The sequence below is a fragment of the Oncorhynchus mykiss genome, chromosome 19, assembly GCF_057628025.1.
Source record: "Oncorhynchus mykiss isolate SJ-2025 chromosome 19, ASM5762802v1, whole genome shotgun sequence".
Taxonomy (NCBI): domain Eukaryota; kingdom Metazoa; phylum Chordata; class Actinopteri; order Salmoniformes; family Salmonidae; genus Oncorhynchus; species Oncorhynchus mykiss.
This window is the reverse complement of record NC_143040.1, coordinates 15,443,538-15,463,537: the sequence shown is the minus strand read 5'-3', so window position 1 is coordinate 15,463,537 and position 20,000 is coordinate 15,443,538. Positions and strand designations below refer to the sequence as shown.

Below are 20,000 nucleotides of genomic sequence, written 5' to 3'. Positions count from 1 at the left end.
GGTCCTCCCGGCTATCCTGAGCAGCCAGAGCTTCCCGTCTGTCCTGAGCTGCCAGAGCCGCCCGTCTGTCCTGAGCTGCCAGAGCCGCCCGTCTGTCCTGAGCTGCCAGAGCCGCCCGTCTGTCCTGAGCTGCCAGAGCCGCCCGTCTGTCCTGAGCTGCCAGAGCCGCCCGTCTGTCCTGAGCCGCCAGAGCTTCCCGTCTGTCCTGAGCTGCCAGAGCCGCTCGTCAGTCAGGAGCTGTCACGTTCTGACCTTAGTTCCTTTGTTATGTCTTTGTTTTAGTTTGGTCAGGGCGTGAGTTGGGGTGGGTAGTCCATGTTCTTTTTTCTATGTTGTGTTTATGTGATTGGCCTGGTATGGTTCTCAATCAGGGAAAGGTGTCGTTCATTGTCTCTGATTGAGAATGGTACTTAGGTAACCTTTTCCCACCTGTGTTTTGTGGGTGACTATGTTCTGTTTAGTATTTTCTGCACCTTTCAGGACTGTTTCGGTATGATTACCTTTCTGTCTGACTCCTAATAGTAATATCTAATGGTAAAACTCTGGAACAAGTTATTCCTTTTATCCTCAGAATCTGTGATTTCTCTGTTATCTACACAGTATAAACACAGAGTTACTAGGTAAAACACCAGGTAAATAGGCCTAATAACCAGCACTTCTTACAACTAGGTGATAATCAATGAACTTGGACACAAACTCACAGTAGACAGACAGGCCTATGATCCCAGCCAGTTGAACACACAGCAGCCCCAGAAACACTGCAGCAACTAGGAAGGGTCTCTTCACTGAGCTATCGGGCTCTGTGGACACATACAAGAGACTTTAATGTTTTGTGTGTGTGTGTGTGTGTGTGTGTGTGTGTGTGTGTGTGTGTGTGTGTGTGTGTGTGTGTGTGTGTGTGTGTGTGTGTGTGTGTGTGTGTGTGTGTGTGTGTGTGTCTGTGTGTGTGTGTGTGTGAGAGAGAGAGAGAATAAAGGAGGAAGTTGTGTGCGTCTGTGTTACTTGAGTGCTGGCCTCCTGGTCCATTATTAGGAGCAGTGTGTGCTGTCTCTTCTCTCTTGGTGCTGGTCTAACCGTCTCTCAGGGTGTCTGCACTGACGTAGATATCCACAATCCTCTCCTCCATCTCACCTGTCAAACTTGACCTTCTTGTTCATTTCTGGCTCAGCATAGATGACCTTTGACATCTTTAACAATAACTGGGTCTTTCTTTCTATGTAGGTCTACCATACATGAAGTCTCTGCTTCTAGAATTCATGTGGTGGTCTTCCAACATGGCCACCAGGAGGCGTCGTACTTCAACTGCAGGCCCTCTATACGTTAAGTCTCTGCTTCTTGTGATGTCTCTGTCTCTGAGTCATCTGTGTGTCTCTGTCTGTGTGACTACTGTAGGTGTTAACTCTAGGGAAGTATCAACAAAATGTCACGGGTAGTTGTGGCTATGCTAATACAACAAAATAGAACAAGTTTGCATACTGTGTCTGTGCTTGTGTGCATGTGCGCATGTCTCTACATGTTCATCTTGTCCAGAGTATATCTCAACACAGTCCTCCTGTCCAGGGAATGGGACTTGCTATTTGTGATGATGGACAGGACACTATGATACCAGGAAGATATAGATCATAGAGGGGAAGTGGAGAACAAAGACTAGTTGTTAACATATATTAAATATCATATGTAACAGTGCCAAGATAATTCAGGGAGTTTCCAGAACTCCTCCTTCCTTTCACCTTTCTGCTGATTTGGACCCTCTGTTTACTCCCAAATATACATCAACATGTTCAGGAGATCCAGGACTACAAACATGGGTCATTATAATGTCCAGACAATAGATTTTTCACCACAAGATTACACCAAGTGGATATTGAGGGTGGGTATGCTTAACCAGTGAGGATCAACCTGATTGGTTGAGGAGTTTTTGAGTGACAGCTGGTTGAACCACTGGAAATATCCACTTCCATTCCCTCTTTTGGGACCCATATAAGGTAACAACAGTCCAATATGAGCATTTGATATTGTGCTCATATGTAACTTGACAACAAAGACTGACTGTTAAATATTATTAAGTAACATTGTTTGATATCTCTACTACACTCATTGATTGGTGATACAGTCACCTCCTTCCTATACAGTGTATGTAATGGTGGTTTGGTACTGTAGAGAATGTCATCACCAGGCCTGAATTGGAGCATGTAAATATCTGTAGAATATATTTTAATTGAATATTATGTAAATGCACAAAGTCAAATGTACTGAATTAATGTTGAATGAAGCTACAAGAAGCAAATTAAGACTTTTATTAAAATGATACCACAAAGAAATACAACAATAGGTATGTGTGTGTGCGTTTGTGTACGTGCATTCATGTGTTTGAGCGCATGTCTGAATGAGGGTGTGTGATGGTGTGTGTGTGTCTGTGAGAGAGAAAGAGACAGACAGAGAGAATGAGAGAGAATGAAGGAGGAAGTTGTGTGCACTGTAAGCTAATGTATGTGTTACAGTATGTTGTCATGGTGATGTTAAAGCGATTTCTCACAAATCCAGTTGAGTTTGATGCCACATGATATGTCATACCATGCCTCCAGAGGACTCTGATTGTTACGTATCTGAACATAGTCCTCCTCACCATATTCTGGTTTGCCATCACCATTATCAGGCTGATTTGGAGACCAGTACCTACAGGGTTAAAAACAGTCAGATATCATGGTTAATATCAGTACCTACAGGGTTAACAACAGTCAGATATCGTGGTTAATATCAGTACCTACAGGGTTAACAACAGTCAGATATCATGGTCAATACCAGTACCTACAGGGTTAAAAACAGTCAGATATCATGGTTAATACCAGTACCTACAGGGTTAACAACAGTCAGATATCATGGTTAATACCAGTACCTACAGGGATAAAAACAGTCAGATATCATGGTTAATACCATTACCTACAGGGTTAAAAACAGTCAGATATCATGGTTAATACCAGTACCTACAGGGTTAACAACAGTCAGATATCATGGTTAATACCAGTACCTACAGGGTTAATAACAGTCAGATATCATGGTTAATACCAGTACCTACAGGGTTAATAACAGTGGTTAATGGTTAATACCAGTACCTACAGGGTTAACAACAGTCAGATATCATGGTTAATACCAGTACCTACAGGGTTAAAACAGTCAGATATCATGGTTAATACCAGTACCTACAGAGTTAAAACAGTCAGATATCATGGTTAATACCAGTACCTACAGGGTTAAAAATCATCAGATATCATGGTAAATACTAGTACCTACAGGGTTAAAAACAGTCAGATATCATGGTTAATACCAGTACCTACAGGGTTAAATTCAACTTTGTTGACTGCTACCATCAATAACAATAACCTGTATAGATAAACGTTGAATGAACTGATAATTGGCCCCTTATGGTCAGAGTAGTTATCATCTCTTAGTCTGTGGTCAGTGTTGGTCCACCAGTTGAGTATGAAGAACCTAGAGTATGAACAACACAGAGAATCGGTCCTTCTCCTTACACTGTGGTCAGTGTTATTATAACAGTAGTGTATTACCTTGGGTTGGTCAGTGTTATTATAACAGTAATATATTACCTTGGGTTGGTCAGTGTTATTATAACAGTAATATATTACCTTGGGTTGGTCAGTGTTATTAGAGCAGTAGTATATTACATTGGGGTGGTCAGTGTTATTATAACAGTAGTATATTACCTTGGGTTGGTCAGTGTTATTAGAGCAGTAGTATATTACCTTTGGGGGGTCAGTGTTATTAGAGCAGTAGTATATTACCTTTGGGGGGTCAGTGTTATTAGAGCAGTAGTATATTACATTGGGGTGGTCAGTGTTATTATAGCAGTAATATATTACCTTGGGTTGGTCAGTGTTATTATAGCAGTAATATATTACCTTGGGTTGGTCAGTGTTATTATAACAGTAGTATATTACCTTGGGTTGGTCAGTGTTATTATAACAGTAGTATATTACCTTGGGGTGGTCAGTGTTATTATAGCAGTAATATATTACCTTGGGTTGGTCAGTGTTATTATAGCAGTAGTATATTACCTTGGGGTGGTCAGTGTTATTATAACAGTAGTATATTACCTTGGGTTGGTCAGTGTTATTATAACAGTAGTATATTACCTTGGGGTGGTCAGTGTTATTATAGCAGTAATATATTACCTTGGGTTGGTCAGTGTTATTATAGCAGTAGTATATTACCTTGGGGTTGTCAGTGTTATTATAACAGTAGTATATTACCTTGGGTTGGTCAGTGTTATTAGAGCAGTAGTATATTACCTTGGGTTGGTCAGTGTTATTAGAGCAGTAATATATTACCTTGGGTTGGTCAGTGTTATTAGAGCAGTAGTATATTACCTTGGGGTGGTCAGTGTTATTATAACAGTAGTATATTACCTTGGGTTGGTCAGTGTTATTAGAGCAGTAGTATATTACCTTGGGTTGGTCAGTGTTATTAGAGCAGTAATATATTACCTTGGGTTGGTCAGTGTTATTAGAGCAGTAGTATATTACCTTTGGGGGGTCAGTGTTATTAGAGCAGTAGTATATTACCTTTGGGGGGTCAGTGTTATTAGAGCAGTAGTGTATTACCTTGGGTTGGTCAGTGTTATTAGAGCAGTAGTATATTACCTTGGGGTGGTCAGTGTTATTATAACAGTAGTATATTACCTTGGGTTGGTCAGTGTTATTATAACAGTAATATATTACCTTGGGTTGGTCAGTGTTATTAGAGCAGTAGTATATTACCTTGGGGTGGTCAGTGTTATTATAACAGTAGTGTATTACCTTGGGTTGGTCAGTGTTATTATAACAGTAATATATTACCTTGGGTTGGTCAGTGTTATTATAGCAGTAGTATATTACCTTGGGGTGGTCAGTGGGGTGCCGTCCACCCATCTCCAGGTCGCCTCAGTAACAGAGTCAGTCAGACCAATCCATACTCTCTTCTTGAGTTTGAAGAGAAACTCCTGTTGTTGAGAAAGATAAATAAATATGCATATACCCCTTGCACACTCATATCTTCTCTCTCTCTCTCTCCCCCCTCTCACTCTCTCGCTCTCTCTCTCACTCACCTGTTCCTTATCGCTGTTTATGATCACCAGGTCTGCTCCTCTCTCCAGACAGTCCTCTCTGCTCTCCTTCCAGGTTTTAGTCTCAGTAGACAGGAAGTACCAACTGGATTCAAACTTCTGCCAGCCTTCAGGACAGGTTTGTTCTACGAGATGAAATCATGAATTTCCTGAATCTTACCACACTGGATACTTAATGAAAGAATACAGACACACGATAAGGTGTGAGGGATTAATGTTAATAAGTTACTGTAGGTTTACTCACTGAGATTGGTAGACCTCCCACTAAGAAAATCTCTCTCAGTCTGTAGCTGGTCTCTATCTTTAGTCAGGTTGTTGTAACTGGACTGTAGCTGGTCTCTCTCTTTAGTCAGGTTGTTGTAACTGGACTGTAGCTGGTCTCTCTCTTTAGTCAGGTTGTTGTAACTGGTCTGTAGCTGGTCTCTCTCTTTAGTCAGGTTGTTGTAACTGGTCTGTAGCTGGTCTCTCTCCTTAGTCAGGTTGTTGTAACTGGTCTGTAGCTGGTCTATCTCTTTAGTCAGGATGTTGTAACTGGACTGTAGCTGGTGACCAATGTCTCCATCTGTAAAAGGGAACAGTTTATCAAACATGTAACTAAAACACCATTAATGAGTAAGTATGATTAAGTAGCCTACTTAAGTCTCAGTAAAAACATACTAAACTTACAGTAGACAGACAGGCCTATGATCCCAGCCAGTAGGAGAACACACAGCAGCCCCAGACACACTGCAGCAACTCCAGAGGGTCTCTCCCACCACTGAACATGTACTGAATCACAAATGATTAAAGATCTTTGGTAATGTGTTTTACTGTTTCATCCAGGATTGAGACAAATAAAGCTAGAGTACTACAGGTTATCTCACCTGTAGTGTATTGTGCGTGTTATTTGTTTGTGTGTGTGTGTGTGTGTATGTGTGTGTATGTGTGTGTATGTGTGTGTGTGTTTGTGCAATCTTACCTGAAACAACAACTCCATCTCTTGGACTGGACTTGAAGGCTCTTACGTTGGAATAATTTTGGTCATCAATGTCTGTGTTCTTCACTGCATCAGGCTCATCGTCTTCAAATCTATCTGAGATTTCATTGACTCCCTCTGACATCTTTAAACACTTGTGGTCAGATACAGTAACTTCTACTTCTAACCTCAACTCTAATGTACGTCTGTACCTGTGTCTTCTCCCTGCACTGTCCTACGTCTGTGTGACTTTAGGTAGTGAAACTCTATAAGTCAACCACAATGGATTAGAAACACTGGCAACCATGTGACCCAGCCTTAGTGTGATAAGATACTACATGATATGACTCCCACCAGCCTTAGTGTGATAATATAATACATTATATGACTCCTACCAGCCTTAGTGTGATAATATAATACATGATATGACTCCCACCAGCCTTAGTGTGATAATATAATACATGATATGACTCCCACCAGCCTTAGTGTGATAATATAATACATGATATGACTCCCACCAGCCTTAGTTTGATAATATAATACATGATATGACTCCCACCAGCCTTAGTGTGATAATATAATACATGATATGACTCCCACCAGCCTTAGTGTGATAATATAATACATGATATGACTCCCACCAGCCTTAGTGTGATAATATAATACATGATATGACTCCCACCAGCCTTAGTTTGATAATATAATACATGATATGACTCCCACCAGTCTTAGTGTGATAATATAATACATGATATGACTCCCACCAGTCTTAGTTTGATAATATAATACATGATATGACTCCCACCAGTCTTAGTTTGATAATATAATACATGATATGACTCCCACCAGCCTTAGTGTGATAATATAATACATGATATGACTCCCACCAGCCTTAGTGTGATAATATAATACATGATATGACTCCCACCAGTCTTAGTGTGATAATATAATACATGATATGACTCCTACCAGCCTTAGTGTGATAATATAATACATGATATGACTCCCACCAGCCTTAGTTTGATAATATAATACATGATATGACTCCCACCAGCCTTAGTGTGATAATATAATACATGATATGACTCCCACCAGCCTTAGTTTGATAATATAATACATGATATGACTCCCACCAGCCTTAGTTTGATAATATAATACATTATATGACTCCCACCAGCCTTGATAATATAATACATGATATGACTCCCACCAGTCTTAGTGTGATAATATAATACATGATATAGTGTGATAATATAATACATGATATGACTCCCACCAGCCTTAGTGTGATAATATAATACATGATATGACTCCCACCAGCCTTAGTTTGATAATATAATACATGATATGACTCCCACCAGCCTTAGTGTGATAATATAATACATGATATGACTCCCACCAGCCTTAGTGTGATAATATAATACATGATATGACTCCCACCAGCCTTAGTGTGATAATATAATACATGATATGACTCCCACCAGCCTTAGTTTGATAATATAATACATGATATGACTCCCACCAGTCTTAGTGTGATAATATAATACATGATATGACTCCCACCAGTCTTAGTTTGATAATATAATACATGATATGACTCCCACCAGTCTTAGTTTGATAATATAATACATGATATGACTCCCACCAGCCTTAGTGTGATAATATAATACATGATATGACTCCCACCAGCCTTAGTGTGATAATATAATACATGATATGACTCCCACCAGTCTTAGTGTGATAATATAATACATGATTTGACTCCTACCAGCCTTAGTGTGATAATATAATACATGATATGACTCCCACCAGCCTTAGTTTGATAATATAATACATGATATGACTCCCACCAGCCTTAGTGTGATAATATAATACATGATATGACTCCCACCAGCCTTAGTTTGATAATATAATACATGATATGACTCCCACCAGCCTTAGTTTGATAATATAATACATTATATGACTCCCACCAGCCTTGATAATATAATACATGATATGACTCCCACCAGTCTTAGTGTGATAATATAATACATGATATGACTCCCACCAGCCTTGATAATATAATACATGATATGACTCCCACCAGTCTTAGTTTGATAATATAATACATTATATGACTCCCACCAGCCTTAGTTTGATAATATACTACATGATATGACTCCCACCAGCCTTAGTGTGATAATATAATACATGATATGACTCCCACCAGCCTTAGTGTGATAATATAATACATGATATGACTCCCACCAGCCTTAGTGTGATAATATAATACATGACATGACTCCCACCAGCCTTAGTTTGATAATATAATACATGATATGACTCCCACCAGCCTTAGTGTGATAATATAATACATGATATGACTCCCACCAGCCTTAGTGTGATAATATAATACATGATATGACTCCCACCAGCCTTAGTGTGATAATATAATACATGACATGACTCCCACCAGCCTTAGTGTGATAATATAATACATGATATGACTCCCACCAGCCTTAGTGTGATAATATAATACATGATATGACTCCCACCAGCCTTAGTGTGATAATATAATACATGATATGACTCCCACCAGCCTTAGTTTGATAATATAATACATGATATGACTCCTACCAGCCTTAGTTTGATAATATAATACATGATATGACTCCCACCAGCCTTAGTTTGATAATATAATACATGATATGACTCCCACCAGCCTTAGTGTGATAATATAATACATGATATGACTCCCACCAGTCTTAGTGTAATAATATAATACATGATATGACTCCCACCAGTCTTAGTGTAATAATATAATACATGATATGACTCCCACCAGTCTTAGTTTGATAATATAATACATGATATGACTCTAGATCATGCTATATGATGTATGTGTGAATTCACTCGGTCACAATTTTGTATCTGCTAAAATAAATTTGTATCCTGTTAATTGACATATACACTACATATATCCTGACTGAGTTTACAGCACCCCCAGCCTTCAAATGGAGAGCACATTATGGCTCTCACTCTGTGACTGGTGGTGTGGCGGGAAGTTGTCTCTAGACGCTGATCTTAGGTCGGTTTTGAATTTCCACCACAAATGGTTATGGTTAGGATTGGGTGAGATAACCCTGATCCTAGATCTGAACCTAGGGGAAACTTCCCTCCGTGGTGTGACCGGCCACCAATGGCCATCTACAGTAGGAGTCTTTTTTTATCTATGCTGACTGTGAAGAGTTACTCAGAATGAAAAAGCAGAAGTTCTGACAATATCTCTGTAGTTTCAGTTTGGCAGATTTAATAGAATAGAAAGAAGAATTAAAACCCTTCACATGTATTATGACAAAAAGTTCATATTTCCACCCTGTCTTTCAGTACAACATAACATATACATACATACTGGTTATATCTAATGACACAACTCTCTCTGCACTGATTCCACTGTTCCACATGACATCTACCTACATTAAATATTATACAACTCTACAGCTCTACTCTATTCCACAGGAGGAGAGAAAACATCACACAATCCTTTCCTCTCTCGGCATCTTAATCAGAAGATTTAAAGGGGGACTTTAAATATGTTTGTGTGTGTGTGCGTGTCTCTGTGTGTGTAGGTGCTTGTGTGTTTGTCCTCTCAGTACTTTTCTGATCTCTGTCAGTGACGAACTGCAGGCGAAACTGTTCTAAGTATTCAATCACATTCAATCAGGAAGCTGGTCGACCTGCTAGGACAGTTCTGCAGAATCTCTCCTTTCCACAATGTGTTCATGTTAGTTTGTAAGACAAACCGCTCAGACCACACAGACGTTTTTGTAAGAAGAGCGATTTTTGGGGATGTCTCATGTTCTGACAAACACCGCTATAGTATGACCACCTTCCACCACAGATGAGGAAGGGCGATATCGGAGGATGTGGTGGATTGAGACGTGGCCCATGCAAAAAATAGATATCTGCTGCTTAAACTGACAGATTTTGATGAAGATATTTTTATTGTGTTCTGGGGCGTCAGTAGGGGTTTTCTAACATTCTGTAGAAAGAACGATTCATATATTTGAAGTGGAAATGATGAAATGCACCACATGCCGTGTGCACAAAGTAAAATGTCCTAATGTTGTGTTGATTTGTCAAACAACTACTGGTGTACAAGAAGCTAGAATCTGAGGAAATAACTACTGCTATAAAGAGGAAATAATATTGGTAATACACTAGTTTTTTTTCTCAGTCAGGTTGTTGTAACTGGTCTGTAGCTGGTCTCTCACTTCAGTCAGGTTCTTGTAACTCGTTTTTATCTTGTCTCTCTCTTCAGACAGGTTGTTGTAACTGGTCTGTATCTTGTCTCTCTCTTCAGTTAGGTTGTTGTAACTGGTCTGTATCTTGTCTCTCTCTTCAGTTAGGTTGTTGTCACTGGTCTCTCTCTTCAGTCAGGTTGTTGTAACTGGTCTTTATCTTGTCTCTCTCTTCAGTTAGGTTGTTGTAACTGGTCTTTATCTTGTCTCTCTCTTCATATCTGTCAGGAACGGATATAACCCTGACCATCGAGGCCGAGGCTGCTGGAGCCACAGACTTGAACAACACATTCCTGCGTCTCTCCGTTGTAAGCAAGGTAAGGGTCTTGTTTCAAAACTCTAAAATGGCCTCCTTTTCTCATATCCTCTCAACATGATATGAAAGGAATTGGTTGTTTAAGCTACCAGTTCTTATCAGCTACATCAGTTGTCTGACTAAGCTCTCTCTCTCTCTCTATCTTTCCCCTCTCTGTGTTCCCCCCCTTCTCCGTCCCTCCCTCCCTCCCTACAGGAGACAGGTTTAACCACTCCCCAGAACGGGCTACCAGGCGTCTCCTCCAAGTTACCAGGGTTCTGGTCTAGAAGCACGATTACGATTGCTAATACAGTTTTGTTTCGGTACTGCAGTATAAGGGACGCTTGGCCCAGAAAGACAATTTCCATACACGGCCACATAGAGAAGTCAGATTTGAAAATGTGTAATAAGTCACTTTAGTGATAATTTAGTGATGCACTGCATCACTGCATGGAATGGCAACTGCTCGGCCTCCGACCGCAAGGCACTACAGAGGGTAGTGCGAAAGGCCCAGTACATTACCGGGGCCAAGCTTCCTGCCATCCAGTACCAACAACGACGAGACGGCATACAGGGAGGAGGTGAGGGCCCTCGGAGTGTGGTGTCAGGAAAATAACCTCACACTCAATGTCCACAAAACAAAGAAGATGATCGTGGACTTCAGGAAACAGCAGAGGGAGCAGTCCCCTATCCACATCGACGGGACAGTAGTGGAGAGGGTGGAAAGTTTAAAGTTCCTCGGCTTACACATCATGGACAAACTGAAATGGTCCACCCACACAGACAGCGTGGTGAAGCTGTACCTGTAGTTAGTATTACATCCACCCAGGTCTCTGTCACCAACTCTACAGTTGTATCTGTAGTTAGTACTACATCCACCCAGGTCTCTGTCACCAACACTACAGCTGTACCTGTAGTTATTACTACATCCACCCAGGTCTCTGTCACCAACACTACAGCTGTACCTGTAGTTAGTACTACATCCACCCAGGTCTCTGTCACCAACACTACAGCTGTACATGTAGTTAGTACTACATCCACCCAGGTCTCTGTCACCAACACTACAGCTGTACCTGTAGTTAGTATTACATCCACCCAGGTCTCTGTCACCAACTCTACAGTTGTATCTGTAGTTAGTACTACATCCACCCAGGTCTCTGTCACCAACACTACAGCTGTACCTGTAGTTAGTACTACATCCACCCAGGACTCTGTCACCAACACTACAGCTGTACCTGTAGTTAGTATTACATCCACCCAGGTCTCTGTCACCAACACTACAGCTGTACTTGTAGTTAGTACTACATCCACCCAGGTCTCCGTCACCAACACTACAGCTGTACCTGTAGTTAGTACTACATCCACCCAGGTCTCTGTCACCAACACTACAGCTGTACCTGTAGTTAGTACTACATCCACCCAGGTCTCTGTCACCAACACTACAGCTGTACATGTAGTTAGTACTACATCCACCCAGGTCTCTGTCACCAACACTACAGCTGTACATGTAGTTAGTACTACATCCACCCAGGTCTCTGTCACCAACACTACAGCTGTACCTGTAGTTAGTACTACATCCACCCAGGTCTCTGTCACCAACACTACAGCTGTACCTGTAGTTAGTACTACATCCACCCAGGACTCTGTCACCAACACTACAGCTGTACCTGTAGTTAGTATTACATCCACCCAGGTCTCTGTCACCAACACTACAGCTGTACTTGTAGTTAGTACTACATCCACCCAGGTCTCTGTCACCAACACTACAGCTGTACCTGTAGTTAGTATTACATCCACCCAGGTCTCTGTCACCAACACTACAGTTGTACCTGTAGGTAGTACTACATCCACCCAGGTCTCTGTCACCAACACTACAGCTGTACCTGTAGTTAGTGCTACATCCACCCAGGTCTCTGTCACCAACACTACAGCTGTACCTGTAGTTAGTGCTACATCCACCCAGGTCTCTGTCACCAACACTACAGCTGTACCTGTAGTTAGTACTACATCCACCCAGGTCTCTGTCACCAACACTACAGCTGTACTTGTAGTTAGTACTACATCCACCCAGGTCTCTGTCACCAACACTACAGCTGTACCTGTAGTTAGTACTAAGTCCACCTAGTTCTCTGTCACCAAGATGTAACCAGTATGCATATGTTATGTTGTACTAAAAGACAGGGTGGAAATATAAACTTTTTGTCATAATACATGTGAAGGGTTTTAATTCTTCTTTCTATTCTATTAAATCTGCCAAACTGAAACTACAGAGATATTGTCAGAACTTCTGCTTTTTCATTCTGAGTAACTCTTCACAGTCAGCATAGATAAAAAAAGACCCCTACTGTAGATGGCCATTGGTGGCCGGTCACACCACAGAGGGAAGTTTCCCCTAGGTTCAGATCTAGGATCAGGTTTATCTCACCCAATCCTAACCATAACCATTTGTGGTGGAAATGCAAAACTGACCTAAGATCAGCGTCTAGGGACAACTTCCCCCCACACCACCAGTCACAGAGTGAGAGCCATAATGTGCTCTCCATTTGAAGGCTGGGGGTGCTGTAAACTCAGTTAGGATATATGTAGTGTATATGTCAATTAACAGAATCCCAATTTATTTTAGCACATCCAAAATTGTGTCCCTGTGAATTCACACGTACATCATATATGGAGTCACACAAACATCATATATATAGAGTCATATCATGTATTATATTATCAAACTAAGACTGGTGGGAGTCATATCATGTATTTTATTATCAAACTAAGGCTGGTGGGAGTCATATCATGTATTATGTTATCACACTAAGACTGGTGGGAGTCATATCATGTATTACATTATCAAACTAAGGCTGGTGGGAGTCATATCATGTAGTATATTATAAAACTAAGACTGGTGGGAGTCATATCATGTATTATATTATCAAACTAAGGCTGGTGGGAGTCATATCATGTATTATATTATTATATTATTGGAAAGCTGCCGCAGTCATCCCCCTCTTCAAAGGGGGAGACACCCTGGACCCAAACTGTTACAGACCTATATCCATCCTGCCCTGCCTATCTAAGGTCTTCGAAAGCCAAGTCAACAAACAGATCACTGACCATCTCGAATCCCACCGTACCTTCTCCGCTGTGCAATCTGGTTTCCGAGCCGGTCACGGGTGCACCTCAGCCACGCTCAAGGTACTAAACGATATCATAACCGCCATCGATAAAAGACACTACGGTGCAGCCGTCTTCATCGACCTTGCCAAGGCTTTCGACTCTGTCAATCACCATATTCTTATCGGCAGACTCAGTAGCCTCGGTTTTTCTGATGACTGCCTTGCCTGGTTCACCAACTACTTTGCAGACAGAGTTCAGTGTGTCACATCGGAGGGCATGCTGTCCCGTCCTCTGGCAGTCTCTATGGGGGTACCACAGGGTTCAATTCTCGGGCCGACTCTTTTCTCTGCATATACAGTGCCTTGCGAAATTATTCGGCCCCCTTGAACTTTGCGACCTTTTGCCACATTTCAGGCTTCAAACATAAAGACAACAAGTGGGACACAATCATGAAGTAGAACGACATTTATTGGATATTTCAAACTTTTTTAACAAATCAAAAACTGAAAAATTGGGCGTGCAAAATTATTCAGCCCCCTTAAGTTAATACTTTGTAGCGCCGCCTTTTGCTGCGATTACAGCTGTAAGTCGCTTGGGGTATGTCTCTATCAGTTTTGCACATCGAGAGACTGAATTTTTTTCCCATTCCTCCTTGCAAAACAGCTCGAGCTCAGTGAGGTTGGATGGAGAGCATTTGTGAACAGCAGTTTTCAGTTCTTTCCACAGATTCTCGATTGGATTCAGGTCTGGACTTTGACTTGGCCATTCTAACACCTGGATATGTTTATTTTTGAACCATTCCATTGTAGATTTTGCTTTATGTTTTGGATCATTGTCTTGTTGGAAGACAAATCTCCGTCCCAGTCTCAGGTCTTTTGCAGACTCCATCAGGTTTTCTTCCAGAATGGTCCTGTATTTGGCTCCATCCATCTTCCCATCAATTTTAACCATCTTCCCTGTCCCTGCTGAAGAAAAGCAGGCCCAAACCATGATGCTGCCACCACCATGTTTGACAGTGGGGATGGTGTGTTGCTTTTACGCCAAACATAACGTTTTGCATTGTTGCCAAAAAGTTCAATTTTGGTTTCATCTGACCAGAGCACCTTCTTCCACATGTTTGGTGTGTCTCCCAGGTGGCTTGTGGCAAACTTTAAACAACACTTTTTATGGATATCTTTAAGAAATGGCTTTCTTCTTGCCACTCTTCCATAAAGGGCAGATTTGTGCAATATACGACTGATTGTTGTCCTATGGACAGAGTCTCCCACCTCAGCTGTAGATCTCTGCAGTTCATCCAGAGTGATCATGGGCCTCTTGGCTGCATCTCTGATCAGTCTTCTCCTTGTATGAGCTGAAAGTTTAGAGGGACGGCCAGGTCTTGGTAGATTTGCAGTGGTCTGATACTCCTTCCATTTCAATATTATTGCTTGCACAGTGCTCCTTGGGATGTTTAAAGCTTGGGAAATCTTTTTGTATCCAAATCCGGCTTTAAACTTCTTCACAACATTATCTCGGACCTGCCTGGTGTGTTCCTTGTTCTTCATGATGCTCTCTGCGCTTTTAACGGACCTCTGAGACTATCACAGTGCAGGTGCATTTATACGGAGACTTGATTACACACAGGTGTATTGTATTTATCATCATTAGTCATTTAGGTCAACATTGGATCATTCAGAGATCCTCACTGAACTTCTGGAGAGAGTTTGCTGCACTGAAAGTAAAGGGGCTGAATAATTTTGCACGCCCAATTTTTCAGTTTTTGATTTGTTAAAAAAGTTTGAAATATCCAAAAAAATGTTGTTCCACTTCATGATTGTGTCCCACTTGTTGTTGATTCTTCACAAACAAATACAGTTTTATGTCTTTATGTTTGAAGCCTGAAATGTGGCAAAAGGTCGCAAAGTTCAAGGGGGACGAATACTTTCGCAAGGCACTGTATCAATGATGTTGCTCTTGCTGCGGGCGATTCCCTGATCCACCTTTACGCAGACGACACCATTCTGTATACTTCCGGCCCGTCCTTGGACACTGTGCTATCTAACCTCCAACTGCTCTTAAACGCTAGTAAAACCAAATGCATGCTTTTCAACTGTTCACTGCCTGCACCCGCACGCCCGACTAGCATCACCACCCTGGATGGTTCCGACCTAGAATATGTGGACACCTATAAGTACCTAGGTGTCTGGCTAGACTGTAAACTCTCCTTCCAGACTCATATCAAACATCTCCAATCGAAAATCAAATCTAGAGTCGGCTTTCTATTCCGCAACAAAGCCTCCTTCACTCACGCCGCCAAACTTACCCTAGTAAAACTGACTATCCTACCGATCCTCGACTTCGGCGATGTCATCTACAAAATAGCTTCCAACACTCTACTCAGCAAACTGGATGCAGTTTCTCACAGTGCCATCCGTTTTGTTACTAAAGCACCTTATACCACCCACCACTGCAACCTGTATGCTCTAGTCGGCTGGCCCTCGCTACATATTTGTCGCCAGACCCACTGGCTCCAGGTCATCTACAAGTCCATGCTAGGTAAAGCTCCGCTTTATCTCAGTTCACTGGTCACGATGGCAACACCCACCCGTAGCACGCTTTCCAGCAGGTGTATCTCATTGATCATCCCTAAAGCCAACACCTCATTTGGCCGCCTTTCATTCCAATTCTCTGCTGCCTGTGACTGGAACGAATTGCAAAAATCGCTGAAGTTGGAGACTTTTATCTACCTCACCAATTTCAAACATCTGCTATCTGAGCAGCTAACCGATCGCTGCAGCTGTACATAGTCTATCGGTAAATAGCCCACCCAATTTTACCTACCTCATCCCCATCCTGTTTTTATTTATTTACTTTTCTGCTCTTTTGCACACCAATATCTCTACCTGTACATGACCATCTGATCATTTATCACTCCAGTGTTAATCTTCAAAATTGTAATTATTCACCTACCTCCTCATGCCTTTTGCACACAATGTATATAGACTCTCTTTTTTTCTACTGTGTTATTGACTTGTTAATTGTTTACTCTTACTTGTTTACTTTACTAATTGTGTTGTCTGTTCACACTGCTATGCTTTATCTTGGCCAGGTCGCAGGTCGTATTATGTTATCAAACTAAGGCTGGTGGGAATCATATCATGTATTATATTATCAAACTAAGGCTGGTGTGAGTCATATCATTTATTATATTATCAAACCAAGGCTGGTGAGAGTCATATCATGTATTATATTATCAAACTAAGACTGGTGGGAGTCATATAATGTATTATATTATCAAACTAAGGCTTGAGGAAGTCATATCATGTATTATATAATCAAACTTAGATTGGTGGGAGTCATATCATATATTATATTATAACTAAGGCTGGTGGGAGTCATATCATGTAGTATATTATCAAACCAAGGCTGGTGAGAGTCATATCATGTAGTATATTGTCAAACTAAGACTGGTGGGAGTCATATCGTGTATTATATTATCATGCTAAGACTGGTGGGAATCATATCATGTAGTATCTTATCACACTAAGGCTGGTGGGAGTCATATCATGTAGTATCTTATCACACTAAGGCTGGGTCACATGGTTGCCAGTGTTTCTAATCCATTGTGGTTGACTGATAGAGTTTCACTACCTAAAGTCACACAGACGCAGGACAGTGCAGGGAGAAAGACACAGGTACAGACGTACATTAGAGTTGAGGTTAGAAGTAGAAGTTACTGTATTTGACCACAAGTGTTTAAAGATGTCAGAGGGAGTCAATGAAATCTCAGATAGATTTGAAGACGATGAGCCTGATGCAGTGAAGAACACAGACATTGATGACCAAAATTATTCCAACGTAAGAGCCTTCAAGTCCAGTCCAAGAGATGGAGTTGTTGTTTCAGGTAAGATTGCACAAACACACACACACACACACATACACACACATACACACACACACACACAAACAAATAACACACACAATACACTACAAGTGTGATAACCCTGTAGTACTCTAGCTTTATTTGTCCCAATCCTGGATGATACAGTAAAACACATTACCAAAGATCTTTAATAATGTGTGATTCAGTACATGTTCAGTGGTGGAAGAGACCCTCTGGAGTTGCTGCAGTGTGTCTGGGGCTGCTGTGTGTTCTCCTACTGGCTGGGATCATAGACATGTCTGTCTACTGTAAGTTTAGTATGTTTTTACTAAGACTTAAGTAGCCTACTTAATACTTAATCATCAATAGTGTTTTAGTTACATGTTTGATAAACTTTTCCCCTTTACAGATGGAGTCATTGGTCATCACAACTCAACACAAATAGACCAGCTACAGACCAGTTACAACAACCTGACTAAAGAGAGAGGACAGCTACAGTCCAGTTACAACATCCTGACTAAAGAGAGAGACCAGCTAATGACCAGTCACAACAACCTGACTAAAGAGAAAGGCCAGCTACAATCCAGTTACAACAACCTGACTAAAGAGCGAGACCAGCTACAGTCCAGTTACAACAACCTGACTAAAGAGAGAGAACAGCTACAGTCCAGTTACAACAACCTGACTAAAGAGAGAGACCAGCTACAGACTGAGAGAGATTTTCTTAGTGGGAGGTCTACCAATCTCAGTGAGTAAACCTACAGTAACTCATTATCATTAATCCCTCACACCTTATCGTGTGTCTGTATTCTTTCATTAAGTATCCAGTGTGGTAAGATTCAGGAAATTCATGATTTCATCTCGCAGAACAAACCTGTCCTGAAGGCTGGCAGAAGTTTGAATCCAGTTGGTACTTCCTGTCTACTGAGACTAAAACCTGGAAGGAGAGCAGAGAGGACTGTCTGGAGAGAGGAGCAGACCTGGTGATCATAAACAGTGATAAGGAACAGGTGAGAGAGAGAGAGAGAGAGAGAGAGAGAGAGAGAGAGAGAGAGAGAGAGAGAGAGCGAGAGAGAGAGAGAGAGAGAGAGAGAGAGAGAGAGAGAGAGAGAGAGAGAGAGAGAGCGAGAGAGAGAGAGAGAGAGAGAGAGAGAGAGAGAGAGAGAGGATATGGGTGTACAAGTGGTATATGTATATGTATATTTATCTTTCTCAACAACAGGAGTTTCTCTTCAACCTCAACAAGGGCCTCTGGATTGGTCTGACTGACTCTGTTACTGAGGCGGCCTGGAGATGGGTGGACGGCACCCCACTGACCAACCCAAGGTAAAATACTACTGCTCTAATAACACTGACCAACCCAGGGTAATATACTACTGTTATAATAACACTGACCACCCCAAGGTAATATACTACTGCTATAATAACACTGACCAACCCAAGGTAATATATTACTGTTATAATAACACTGACCAACCCAAGGTAATACACTACTGTTATAATAACACTGACCACAGTGTAAGGAGAAGGACTGATTCTCTGTGTTGTTCATACTCTAGGTTCTTCATACTCAACTGGTGGACAAACACTGACCACAGACTAAGAGATGATAACTACTCTGACCATAAGGGGCCAATTATCAGTTCATTCAACGTTTATCTATACAGGTTATTGTTATTGATGGTAGCAGTCAACAAAGTTGAATTTAACCCTGTAGGTACTGTTATTAACCATGATATCTGACTATTTTTAACCCTGTAGGTACTTGTATTAACCATGATATCTGACTGTTTTTAACCCTGTAGGTACTGGTATTAACCATGATATCTGACAACTGTTTTTAACCCTGTAGGTACTGGTATTAACCATTAACCACTGTTGTTATCCCTGTAGGTACTGGTATTAACCATGATATCTGACTGTTTTTAACCCTGTAGGTACTGATATTAACCATTAACCACTGTTTTTAACCCTGTAGGTACTGGTATTAACCATGATATCTGACTGTTTTTAACCCTGTAGGTACTGGTATTAACCATGATATCTGACTGTTTTTAACCCTGTAGGTACTGGTATTAACCATGATATATGACTGTTTTTAACCCTGTAGGTACTGGTATTAACCATTAACCACTTTTTTTAACCCTGTAGGTACTGGTAGTAACCATGATATCTGACTGTTTTTAACCCTGTAGGTACTGGTTTTAACCATGATATCTGACTGTTGTTAACCCTGTGGGTAATGGTATTAACCATTTACCACTGTTGTTAACCCTGTAGGTACTGGTATTAATCATGATATCTGACTGTTGTTAACCCTGTAGGTACAGGTGTTAACCATTTACCACTGTTGTTAACCCTGTAGGTACTGGTATTAA

The 20,000-nt window shown here is 41.1% G+C and overlaps 2 protein-coding genes and 1 pseudogene across 2 annotated transcripts; 2 read left to right on the top strand and 1 right to left on the bottom strand.

Annotated features, from left to right (window-relative positions):
• Positions 1-19,167, top strand: part of LOC149975094 (uncharacterized) — a 39,195-nt pseudogene extending 20,028 nt beyond the window's left edge.
• On the bottom strand, positions 2,283-5,807 carry LOC118941536 (C-type lectin domain family 4 member E-like). Its single transcript, XM_090210230.1, has 4 exons — positions 5,364-5,807; positions 5,102-5,244; positions 4,893-4,996; positions 2,283-2,676 (listed from the first exon to the last, which is right to left on the bottom strand). The coding sequence occupies exons 1-4, from the start codon at positions 5,707-5,709 to the stop codon at positions 2,520-2,522; spliced, it is 750 nt and encodes a 249-aa protein (XP_090066356.1). The 5' UTR covers positions 5,710-5,807; the 3' UTR covers positions 2,283-2,519.
• Positions 10,076-12,902, top strand: LOC149975095 (uncharacterized). Its single transcript, XM_090210224.1, has 2 exons — positions 10,076-10,674; positions 10,869-12,902. Exon 2 carries the CDS (start codon positions 11,419-11,421, stop codon positions 12,775-12,777), a length of 1,359 nt encoding a protein of 452 aa, XP_090066350.1. The 5' UTR covers positions 10,076-10,674; positions 10,869-11,418; the 3' UTR covers positions 12,778-12,902.
• Positions 19,168-20,000: the final 833 nt, after the last annotated feature.